Source organism: Phyllobates terribilis, unplaced genomic scaffold (assembly GCF_046119375.1).
Source record: "Phyllobates terribilis strain yellow unplaced genomic scaffold, ASM4611937v1 Scaffold_2__4_contigs__length_985480577, whole genome shotgun sequence".
NCBI classification, from domain to species: Eukaryota; Metazoa; Chordata; class Amphibia; order Anura; family Dendrobatidae; genus Phyllobates; species Phyllobates terribilis.
This window is the reverse complement of record NW_027362762.1, coordinates 455,873,050-455,886,299: the sequence shown is the minus strand read 5'-3', so window position 1 is coordinate 455,886,299 and position 13,250 is coordinate 455,873,050. Positions and strand designations below refer to the sequence as shown.

Sequence of the window (13,250 nt, the reverse complement as noted above, 5' to 3'; positions counted from 1 at the left end):
GTGTACAGTATATCCAGGTCCTGGCTCTGTGCTGTGTATATCCAGGTCCTGGCTCTGTGCTGTGTATATCCAGGTCCTGGCTCTGTGCTGTGTATAGCCAGGTCCTGGCTCTGTGCTGTGTATAGCCAGGTCCTTGCTCTGTGCTGTGTATATCCAGGTCCTAGCTCTGTGCTGTGTACAGTATATCCAGGTCCTGGCTCTGTGCTGTGTGTATAGCCAGGTCCTGGCTCTGTGCTGTGTGTATATCCAGGTCCTGGCTCTGTGCTGTGTGTATAGCCAGGTCCTAGCTCTGTGCTGTGTGTATAGCCAGGTCCTGGCTCTGTGCTGTGTGTATATCCAGGTTCTGGCTCTGTGCTGTGTGTATATCCAGGTCCTGGCTCTCAGCTGTGTATATCCAGGTCCTGGCTCTGTGCTGTGTATAGCCAGGTCCTGGCTCTGTGCTGTGTATAGCCAGGTCCTGGCTCTGTGCTGTGTATATCCAGGTCCTGGCTCTGTGCTGTGTATAGCCAGGTTCTGGCTCTGTGCTGTGTATAGCCAGGTTCTGGCTCTGTGCTGTGTGTATATCCAGGTCCTGGCTCTGTGTTGTGTGTATATCCAGGTCCTGGCTCTGTGCTGTGTATATATCCAGGTCCTGGCTCTGTGCTGTGTGTATAGCCAGGTTCTGGCTCTGTGCTGTGTATATTCAGGTCCTGGCTCTGTGCTGTGTGTATATCCAGGTCCTGGCTCTGTGCTGTGTGTATATCCAGGTCCTGGCTCTGTGCTGTGTATATCCAGGTCCTGGCTCTGTGCTGTGTGTATATCCAGGTCCTGGCTCTGTGCTGTGTGTATATCCAGGTCCTGGCTCTGTGCTGTGTGTATATCCAGGTCCTGGCTCTGTGCTGTGTGTATATCCAGGTCCTAGCTCTGTGCTGTGTGTATATCCAGGTCCTGGCTCTGTGCTGTGTATATCCAGGTCCTGGCTCTGTGCTGTGTGTATATCCAGGTCCTGGCTCTGTGCTGTGTGTATATCCAGGTCCTGGCTCTGTGCTGTGTGTATATCCAGGTCCTGGCTCTGTGTTGTGTGTATATCCAGGTCCTGGCTCTGTGCTGTGTATATCCAGGTCCTGGCTCTGTGAAGCTGTTGCATCTGTGTGACCAGCCCTCCCTGCGCCTCACAATAGGGCTATTCTCTCATGTAGCTGGAAGCAATTTTAGAACAAGCCCAATGTTATGACAACGGGTCGTGTTTACTGAGGGAGGAGCGTAGGCACAATGGGTTAATAGGACACTGCCCCGGTCTGGCCGCACTGTTCATGCATGGTGTGCACTTGGGGCCACCGGCATATACCTCCCTGTATGATACAAAACTAGTGACTACAGCTTCGCCCCAGTATATGTGTGCACCACTATAGCAGCAGGTGTAACGGTAAAGTGCAGACTAGGGGCTGAGGCAGAGGGCAGAGCAGCGGGCACCTGTCGCCACAGGGAAGCGCTTGTCTCCACAGAACAGCCCGGTGCCCGGTAGCGCTGCGCCCTGAGGGGACAGGGGCGCCATGTTCCAGCTCTGCGCTGTGGGTGGCGCGGGGCCTGGTGTCCCAGGCTCGGTGTCCCCGGTGTCCCAGGTGTGCCCGGCTCCGCCTCTGGGGCTGGAATGCGGAAGCTCTGGAAGGAGGAGCCCGCAGAGAGGCAGCGGGGAGACACAAGTCAGACAGCCCGGGACACTGCGGGGCATCCGGGAGCCGGTGCTGCCATTCCACAGGGGATTCCATCCGTGGCCGGGCACGTGGAGTACAACACACACTAGTGCAGCGGGATTGTGCAGCACATGAAGCAGCCTGGCAGCCCTGGTGGCACCATGCCCCCCACCTTGTGAGCCATGTCTACCCAGACCGCCCTCATCCCAGATCACGACCCCGCACCCCCCGTGCAAGATCTGGGCGCCTCGGAGCCCAAGAAGAAGAAGCACAAACCTGGCTCTCTGCGGCGGGCACTGAGCTGGCTACGGGGGCGCAAGAAGAAGAAGCCAGAGGTCAAGCAGGAGGGCAAAGGTGAGAGAAATGCAGGGCTGGGTGATGGGCACAGGCTTATGCTGCCCTTATCCCTCCCTAGGCTTCCATATGGAGATGCACATTGCTGTAGTGTGTCAGGCAATCCTGGGCATGATCCCGGGTAATCATTGCCCTATACCCTGTGTATACCTGGCTAGTGGTCCCCTGGATGTTCTCAGCAGGCCACTGACTCCTGTGCAAGTGGTGAAGAGTGCCAGCCAGGCGTCACAGCCCATCCCTGAGAGAGTGCCAGGCCTGCCAGCAGTCTGCGTGTAAGCTGGCAAGGAGAAAGGGACAAGTACATTGAATACATCTTTATTTAGTTTGCTAGTCTGTATATGCCCATATCTATCTATCTTGTGCACTCGGTGTTGTCAGTAATGCCAGTCACGGCCCAGTCTGAACTTGGCATCAGTTATGTAAACACTTTATAGGAATGCTAGTAAATAGGTGGCTAGAAAATGGCCGTGTAGCAATTACAGATAAGTGTCAGTGATTGTGGAGCCGCCATACTTGGTCTGGACCTAGGTGACAGCAGTGAGGCTTCTTGCACCATGCAGTGACATCACACATTTGTGCCGTGTTGCTTGTTACGTCACCACAGAGATTCGCTGATCCAACGGGCCACTCAGTCACACGTTAGCTTCTATTAATCGCTTTCTTGATGGATCCGACATTTTTTCAAAAAATTCAAGACCCCCCCCCCCTTTAATAGTGAAATATGTACTGTCACATTGCTGTTAACCCGGACGCAGGCGGCGGCCAAGTCTCCTTTATTCAGCTGCCATATATACCGGATATTAATAACATGATATGAGAGATTCATATTACTGAGAAGTATGGCTACCTAAGGCTATACAGGCCCACGTTCAGGCTTGTACACGTTCATCTGCGCGCTGCTATATACAACTGTGCAAGTTGGGCCGAGACATGTTATGTGCGCACATAATGCCGCCTAATCTTGTAAATTCTTCTTCTGTAGGCAGTGAGTTTCCAATATAAGGATCAGATCCCGCCAAAATGGAAAGTCTCCAGTGAGTGCGAGTCCTTGAGCTGTCCTCTCCATTCAGCCATTCTTACCTGTTCTGGGTTAGGCGAATGACAACTATTATGGCTCCATTTCAGGTCCTGTAAGAGTTGTCACAGCAGGCTTGCCTAGTGATGCTGCGATATAGGAGCAGAATACGGCTTATTAAGCTTTTTTTAGACATATCTGTTAGGCCAGGTTCAGACGGACAGATTTGGTCAGTGTTTTACCTCCATATTTTTAAGCCAAAACCAGGAGTGGAACAATCAGAGGAAAAGTATAATAGAAACATGTCACCACTTCTGTATGTATCACCCACTCCTGGTTTTGGCTTACAAATACTGAGGTCAAATACTATATGTCAGCAATGATTTTTGTTGTGACCCAGCCTTACAACTTACAGATATAAATAAGAAATATTTACGAGGCTGTAATCACTTCTTTATTGGTTGCCACCTTATTTTCCTGGAATGAGATCTAGACTTTGCAAGAAGAGATCTTCCCAGGAAAAATACTAAGGCCTTTGTCATGGTAGCCATATTGACGGCCAGAAGTATGTCAGAAATGGTTAACAATATAGATTTGCAAGTGATTTTTTTTTTTAATTTTAGTTTCAAAATCTTTTGATTTTCTGTAGGTCTCTAAGAATTTCTGCAGGAAGATCTGTCATCCACTATGTGAGTGATGGTCAGGGTCAGACAAGCGTAGGAAAAATTGTCTGATTTTCATCTAATATTGTCATCTGCATGTCCATATTTTACATGCGTATTCCATCTGTGTGACATCCATTTTTATATATCAATATTTTAAAATAGAAATAATCAAATACAGTTTCCTAGGTTAATAATGAGAATGTATCTGTAAAGATCGGAGGCTGCATAAATGTTCTGTATTGGATAAGATTTTTGTCACACACCCAAAGACTTGAATGGGCGAATCTCATCCATAATGCAGAAGAGAATAGTGCGTGCTGCAATTTTTTTTTCCCCACAAGTTACTCTGTTCATGTGAAAATACTGTCATCTGTACAGCCTTATAGAATTACATTGGTCAATGTACTGATTTTTACTCAGACGTTACACCCATATAACGAGCTCTGAAGGAAACAGTGTATTTTAGCTTGTTTGACATGGATGTGTATATACATACATACAAGAGAATACAGCAGCACTCTGTATACAAATATTGAAAGCACCACTCCAGTGGTTTTTTTATTGCACCACTTGCTTTAGGGCCGCATTCACATGTTCAGTATTTCACATCAGTATGTGTAAGCCAAAACCAGGAGTGGAACAATCAGAGGAAAAGTATAATAGAAACACGTCACCACTTCTGTATTTATCAGCCACTTCTGGTTTTGGCTTACAAATACTGAGGTAAAAAAACTGACCAAATACTGAACGTGTGAACATGGTGTAAATCTAATTCCCCTGTCCCCTGCCTCATACTCACGTGCTGCCTCCTTCATCCATTTTCAGCGTCGCTCCTGACGGTCTCTGGCAATAAGTGACCTGTCAGCCGCTCCAGTGTTTCATGGAGCTGCACGGAGGTCACTTTACAATACAAGTCTGTGAGAGCCTCGTTCTGGCCTCCTTCTGGCTCTCAGACTTGCATTGAGCTCTTGTGACGTAACTGCTGACTTCCGGCCTGTCAGAGACTGCGCTTATAAGATGGCATCATGGGACTGGAGCGGTGCCGGAAACCGGTCAAAAATCCGCAGCATGTCAATTAATTTTGCGGAAACGCTGCTCTTTTGCCGCCATTGACTTGCATTAGACCGCATGGAATCCGCATCACTGTATATGTTGATGCGCTTTTCATGCGGTCTAATGTGCGGATGGTACCCGGGTGTGGATGAGAGGACTCTCATCCAGACCCAGGTACCATTAAAATAAAAAATATATATATTCTCACCTTCTGACGGCCCGCGCTGTGTCCTGCCGGCTTCCCGCGCACTTCGCGGTTGAATGAAGGACCTTCGCTGACGTCAGAGTCATGTGACGGGTCACGTGACGCTGACGTCGGAAGGTCCTACAGTCTTCACTGCCGGCAGCCGGGACCGATGAAGCAGGACACCGGGGGCCATCAGAGGGTAACGCATAGATTTATTTTTTATTTTTTGACATCACACACTATATAAATCCATGCCGCTTGCATGGATTTATATAGTGTGAAGTTGACAAGCACTTTCCAAGTGATGCTAAAATCGCTTGGGAAGCGCTTGTCAACCCGCATGCGGAAATGAAAGTGAAGAATGCTTCATTTCCGCATGTCCCTGGCAGGAAACCGCATGTACAATCCGCATGCGTTTTTTCCTGCCAGAGAGATGCAGAAACGCTCAGGAAAAAATCCTGAGCATTTCTGCATCGTGGGCACATACCCTTACTGCTACATAGAATATACTTACTAAAATGAAGGTACTTGGGGCATAAATTGGCCAATTCATATGTGTCCATCAACCACATCAAGATGACCTTTCTTTGATGGGACTGTAAACTTAATACCTATCAAATATGCTTCTCTCGGGCTATAAGCCTACAAATTTAATGGGCAGGTAGGATCCAGCATTCGTTAAAAACACCCCTGGGCTGATGGGAGGAGTGCCCAGTCAAAAAAGGAGGCAGTCACAAGCTCCAATAGTAAACTGCAAAAAAAACAAAAAACTGACCAGCACCTGTGAACAGGTGCAAGCTGCCATGACTGCATAATATACAAAGAAGAGAACACAGTAGCACTCTTAAGTACTTGGATGTGTGTGTATGTAATATATATTTTTTTATTAGTATTATACATATGTTACATAAATGTGTGTATGTTGGCTTGTTTTACATATAGTATAGTGCAGACCCTTCTTCTGTCGGGGTCTTATATGCTTCATAATAAGTAAGGCATGATGTCCATTACGTGACTGCAGTAATTACGCAGCGTCTGCTTACAGTCAGGTGGTCACATTCATACACAACAAGTCTGTCATGGCACTCTCCTGTCAACACAGTGCTATCGCCCTAGGGTGTTAGCAGCTGTGGAGAGAACATACCTTCACATCCTGCTGCCTAGGATGTGCCCTGTACTCACATACCACTAGCATGTAACATATGTGGACGCTTTGCCTGGATGGGATTTTCCATGAATTCCCTCGCACCAGGCACTTTCCTTCCTGGATAGGTTACACACCCACTTTCCCGGAGCTGTGCTCCACATGCTGGGTGTATCTGTGTGATATCACAGGTCACACTGCTGTAATATGTCTCCAGTTACCCGGACGTTTGTTCGCAGGAGTTGTTCCAGCGATCTTCATATAACTCGATGCAACATGTTTTTCATTTCCCATTGTGTGTCCCGAGATTGTATAATTATGGGGTGACATGCCAAACTGAGCACAATATGTTTGCCTTGGGTGGGGTTAGCAACAGTCAGCAGCTGATTAGTGCTCTTGTTGTGTTGTCAGGACGGCACATAGACTTTAGTATTTTAAAGTAAAGATCTCACATGTGTATATACTACATTAGTGAATACTTGTTGCTATATCTGCAGTTTGTTATAGAGGAGGCGCTGTGCTTTAGGTTGGGATCAGGTGAGTGTATAAAAAAAATCTTCGTGAAAAATTGGACGACTCATCCATTTTGCCATCCGTGTGTCCGTATTTTACTTCCATATAATATCTGTTTTTATACATCAATAGTTTAAAACGTACGTGATCAAATACGGTTTCCTATGTCACTAATTGTAATGTATCATTAAAAATCAATATGGACAATCCGTATGGGATCTCATTTTTCTTTTGCGCACCCATAGACTTGAATAGGCACGTTTCATCTAAAATATGGAAGAGAATAGTGCATGCTACTATTTTTTTCCCCCACAGATACTTGGTTTGTGTGAAAAAACTGTCATCTGAATAGCCCAATTCAATAATATTGGTTGGTGTGCTGTCTGACTATTACTGAGACAGCACACGTCTGAGCGAGCCCTTATATATATATATATATTCTCTACCAGTGTGGAAATTTACTGCTACATAGCAGATATTGATCCAGTCAGTGGTATGGAATGTGCGCAGAGGTGAAGAAAGCCGGCTCGCCTTAGTTAGGTGCTACAGTATATACTGCAGCTAATAACATGCTCAGCTAGTCCACATCAGAGCCAATACCCTAGGTACATAGCTGCAAGAATACTTTTACTGAGACGTTACATCCCAAATGTGAGCATTTTATGTTCACATGGCCAGCAATTCTTTGCATACTACAAGCGTGTGGGGCCATACAAATTAGATAAATACGTTTTGATGGGTGAACAACTATTGAATGAACATTGGTCTGGTAACAGTCATTGCGCTGATGCAGCAATACACACTTTATTGATCATGGCCATTAGAGTTGTTTTAAAGCCGTCACACATGTTCACACACACTGGGCAAATAACGGTCAATTTATTGACTGACATGGCATTCGTTATAGAAAGATGAAAGATCTTTTACATAACGATTGTTTGTATATTGGCTAAAATATTCAGAAGACTTTTTTTCAGATGATGGCAGTGTGCCATTTTTCAGCTAAAATAATGAAATGTGATTTATGATGCTATGTCAATCAAATAGGACACATTAAAAGATTTATGCATATATTTTTATTATGCAAATGTATGAAAAATATAAGTAAGAAACTGCATAGACGTAGGTAAAAATTTCCTGTCCCTTTTGAGTATAGCTTCTATGCAGACCTAAGTGTCGCTATGGTTACAGACTACAAACAAACTTTGTGTTGTCAGGTTCTGCATATATACTTTTTTCTGTCTATTTCTTACATCTCAATAGTTTCTGAAAGTATCTATTAGCTGTAGGGGACAGGTGGAAAGGAATGGAATAAGGCTTAAAGATAAAACAACACATGACTTAATTGTAGCCTGTAACCATGGAAACACATAAGGTTGCATAGGGGCTGTATATACAAAATGGTAGGATATTTTGTACAAAACTATTTGCAAATTTGCTTCATTTTGTAATTTGGGTGCATTGAAGGGAAAACAAATAAAAGTTTAGCAGATTACAATAATCACTAAAGTCAGTAGCCTCATCAGCAAGTTAGGGGACACAGGTTTTTAACGTAAAAAAATCTGACGCTGAATTGGCAGGGAATCCACCGCAAAAATCTGAGCCTGAAATACATTAAAAAAACATCGCACTTCTGTGTAGACAGTAGAAAATGAGCATATACCTAATAAATACTCATAGATGGGTCTGAAATACATACAGGTGCATCTCACAAAATTAGAATATCTTCAAAAAGTTAATTTATTTCAGTTCTTCAATATAGAAAGTGAAACTCATATTATATAGAGTCATTACAAACAGAATGATCTATTTCAAGTGTTTATTTCTGTTAAGGTTGATGATTATAGCTTACAGCCAATGAAAACACAAAAGTCATTATCTCAGTAAATTAGAATAATTAACAAAAAACACCTGCAAAGGCTTCCTAAGCGTTTAAAAAGGTCCCTTAGTCTGTTTCAGTAGGCTCCACAATCATGGGGAAGACTGCTGACTTGACAGATGTCCAGAAGGCAGTCATTGACATACTCCACAAGGTGCCAGAGCTCCAATTTTCATTTGGAAATCAAGGTTCCAGAGTCTGGAGGAAGAGTGGAGAGGCACACAAGCCAAGCTGCTTGAGGTCTAGTGTGAAGTTTCCACAATCAGTGATGGTTTGGGGAGCCATGTCATCTGCTGGTGTAGGTCCACTGTGTTTTATCAAGACCAAAGTCAGCGCAGCCGTCTACCAGGAAATTTTAGAGCACTTCATGCTTCCCTCTGCCAACAAGCTTTTTGGAGATGGAAATGTCATTCTCCAGCAGGACTTGGCACCTGTCCACACTGCCAAAAGTACAAATACCTGGTTTACACACAACAGTATCACTGTGCTTGATTGGCCAGCAAACTCGCCTGACCTTGTATTGTCAAGAGGAAGATGAGAGACACCAGACCCAACAATGCAGATGAGCTGAAGGCTGCTATCAAAGCAACCTGGGCTTCCATAACACCTCAGCAGTGCCACAGGCCGATCGCCTCCATGCCACGCCGCATTGATGCAGTAATTGATGCAAAAGGAGCCCCGACCAAGTATTCAGTGCATTTACTGAACATACATTTCAGTAGGCCAACATTTCGGATTTTAAAAACATTTTTCAAGCTGTTGTTATAAAGTATTCTAATATACTGAGATAATGACTTTTGTGTTTTCATTGGCTGTAATCCATAATCATCAACATTAACAGAAATAAACACTTGAAATAGATCATTCTGTTTGTAATGACTCTATGTAATATATGAGTTTCACTTTTTGTATTGAAGAACTGAAATAACTTAACTGTTTGATGATATTCTAATTTAGTGAGATGCACCTGTAAAAGCTAAAGTGCAACAATGGTGAATACATTAATTCATATAAGTACATAAGGTACTTAGCAATTCAAATTACAAAATTCACAGAAAAAAAGCAGCCATACTTACCAATACCAGGTCACAACACTAATGCACAGGATGCAGCAGACCCCCATGACGAAATTTGATTAGTATTGCAACCTGCTATTGGTAAGTATGACTGCTTTGTTTCTGTTACATAAACTACTAATAGGGATATTGATAAGCTAACCCTGGATTATTATAAACTATCGCACCCTAGGAGCACTGCCTTGATGTCTCGATGGCTGGTTAATCAAGGGAAATCACATTCTCACCTCTTTCACATAGAGTGCGTATTCTCCACAGTAAGGATACATTCACACATACTTTGTGCGCATCCTAGCACTATCCGTTCTTTTCTCGGACAGCACACTGACCCATAGAGTTTCATTGATCCATACACACATCAGTTTTAAAAACAAGCCTGTGTTTCCGGTCCATGAGACTCTTAACATGTCCTGTTCTCATCCGTTTTGCGGATCAGATTTATTTAACTCTGAAACGTTGCTGTGTTTCAGAGAGAAATACAGTTTAATAGCTGCATGGGACACTGGTCGGAAAGATGGGTTTCCGGACGCTTCTCCCCTCCCACTGCTGGAATTACAAGTCTCTTCCCATACAGGCACTCAGGGAGAAACTTGTCACTCCAGGGCAGCCACTGGAGACCCCCCTGTCCAACTAGTCTCCCATACGGCTCAGTCTCCGGCGGCTTTTAAATTATGTTTTTCTCTGAAACACCGCAGTTTTACACATATGGCTGAAATCATGTAGCCAGTGTCTGATGCATGCTGCCCGTAGATTGGCAAAACAGATGAAACATGAGAGAAAATGGTCCAGTTTTACACAAATGTGGAAATAAACATGGCAGCCTAAACGCCATTCTTGAGGATAAATTGAAAGCAAAAATAGAAGTTCCTTTGGCCAAAAAAGCTTTTTTCACGTGAAAGCTGTGGTGCCACTTCGGCCGGTAGTGGGCGCCACATAATATTTCTTCCAGTACTATGGGGACTGCAGTGTTCTATATCCTCAGGAAAGCCCTTTACTACAGCATATATGCACTTTGTGTAAGGCGAGATATTGACTTCTTCCCTGGTCTAACCACACCTCACGGCATCATCCAATTAGGCCCCGTTTAGACGTGCGTGAAAACAAGGACCGTTGTGCATCAGTGTTTTGGATTGGATCTTCTTCAGTGTTTGGTCATCTGTGTACTGTCTTATCTGTGTTTCACAGAGCCTTACACCTGGATGGGTAATTTTGATCTGTGACTTGGATCAAAAACAGACATGTCTCCATGATTTTTTGTGGACACATAGTTTACATAACAACACAGAGATGTGAAGAGCACCAAAGACTTTACAGGATATATGTTCTATTTTTGAAAATCACGGATAGAACACATACCTGATTTATGGACGTCTGAAAGAGGCCTTAGTCTTCCTAAGGCATGGTTCACACTTGCATATTTCATGGTCTGTATACAGATTGCACTGCCGCTGGTCTTCCAAACCTAATTTTCAGCTTCATAGACACACATGAGGCTGTAAGTTCAGGTGGGCATTGTGGTCCATTTATGGACCGTGAAATATGCTAATGTGAACATGGCCTAAGAATGTGATAATTTATTATCCAGGGTTCGTGTTTGGATACTTTTATTAGTACCTTATCTAATTTTATGTGAATGAATACATTCACCATTGGCGGTCTTTAGTTTCTTTGCATTATAGAATATCCTTTGTTTGAGGATATTTTAGGTGTATGGTCATTACCTACTATCTGCTCAGACGTGTTACAGGAGTGTTTTTAGACATAAAATCTGTTTTTATTTTATTGCCATGGTTTAACAAGTACCATGGATTCAGTGCAGAACTCAATTTATCAGAGGTTTGGTTCAAGTGTGGCACTAGTGTTTTCTGTATATTTAAGGCCGGGTTCACATGAGTTGATCAAAAATTATACGATTTTAATCCAGAAGATATGGCAGATGGTTTTAATGAATAATGTCTTCCGGATTCCATCTGTATGCCATCCGTATGTGTGATTTTTACATATGTATGGCATCCGCATTTATTCATCACTATTTACAAAAAAATGACAAAACCAAATCCTGTGTTAAGAATTGCAATGTATCACGCTTGGCCCCCATAAAATAATAAAGATTATACTCGCCTCCCGTGCCGGCGCCGTTCCCGCGATGTCTGCACTCGCTCTCCCGGGGCTCCCATGCTGTTGTTGTGACACGTGATGTTGGCGCCCAATCAGCGCTGGCGTCACTGTCGCCGTCTCCTGTCGAATTTGGCATGAAGAGGACGTCAGAGAACAGCCGCAGTCTGGACTTCCTCTTCATGTTCGATTTGTCCAAAGACGGAGACAGTGAGACTCCTGTTCGGATTGAGGCCAAACATTTTGATCAAGAAGTGTTTGTCCTAGTAGTGGACAATCCCTTTAAGGATTGTATAATACTGAGTGTATTATCTGAACGAGCCCAAAATCTGAGACTGATTTCTCCAGTAGATTTGCATGAATTGTGACTAATCTGTGTGTGGCCACCTGCTGTGCAATCTGTTTCAATAAATGACTCCAACAACACAGAACACAATATGGGTCTGTTTGTAGAATACATGTTAAAATCCACGTAATAAAAAAAACTGTAAATATATCCAGGACTCGACAAATCTCAAGAGCCAGGTAGCCAGTGCACTTACACATCGCTTAACATTTTACGTTTTCTAATGATTTCTACAAATGTTCTTATTGCTAGGTGTTTCACGATCTCACAAGCACACATATGCATGTGTCTATGGTTCATTAGTTGCCATTGCGAAAGATTGCTTGTCCAAAATGGCACCCAATCAGTTGGTGTTGGATATGTATATGAATAAAGAGGTTGTCCAAAGTGCACTCCTGCCTTACAATTGTCTTTTATCACCTGTTTTCTTTTTTCTCTTTGAAGTTTAATCTGTTCTGGCAAAAACTGAGGACTGATCTGGGTGCCCCCTCTACTATCTCTATATGGATAGTGGATGTTCATTGTAAAGTCATCCCTCTGGATTGTTGTGGACTTCTCCCTGTAATCCCACCAGAATTAATCCACTTCGTAAACATTCCTTCTTATCAGAGTATGATCAGCCATTGTCACAGGTCACGGTCAGACACTGGTTACATACTGTACAGAGGTCAAGGGCATGTGCAGGTTTATAGTCGCTGTGCCCGCTGTATATCCCTATTCATCTCCGTCTGACTCAGCTGTATTTGTGGTTTGGAGAGGAAAACACAACAGACACAACCACATTAATTGTGACCCACACACTGACGTAATGCTGTTTGAACATCTGACATTATTTGTATGGCAGAGCATGCCATCTTTAATTAAAGCCTTAAGCATGCCAGGTCTTACATTGTTTTTTATTGATCTAATATGCTACCTGCATATTAACTCACCTGTGTAGTGTGTGATGTAGCTAAACATCTGGATCATCTTGGCTCCTTAGTTAATAGAATTAGTCAGTGGTTTTTGCGTCTGCTTCTCAATTGGCACACATTTTGCATTTCAATATGGCCACTGATAACAGCAGAGAGCTTATACGTACTTTTAATTTATACTTCTAGGGACGCTCGTTTCATGATAATCATGCAGTGTAAACAGGCTGACGATCAACTGATGAACAAGCAATACGCTCGTTCATTGGTTAAAATGATTTTCAAGCAAGTTTAAAAACCATCAGTCTCGATAGCACAT

General features: G+C 43.6%; 1 protein-coding gene across 2 annotated transcripts in view; it reads left to right on the top strand.

Moving 5' to 3' along the window:
• The first annotated feature begins 1,609 nt into the window (after nucleotides 1-1,609).
• Nucleotides 1,610-13,250, top strand: part of NHSL3 (NHS like 3) — a 37,200-nt gene continuing 25,559 nt past the window's right edge. Inside the window, exon 1 of one of the 2 annotated variants that reach the window (XM_073665656.1) lies at nucleotides 1,610-2,027. In XM_073665656.1, the coding sequence (XP_073521757.1) occupies nucleotides 1,856-2,027 (172 nt within the window). In that variant the 5' untranslated portion in view covers nucleotides 1,610-1,855. The remainder of the gene's footprint in view (nucleotides 2,028-13,250) is intronic. The other variant, XM_073665655.1, reaches the window with a different exon arrangement.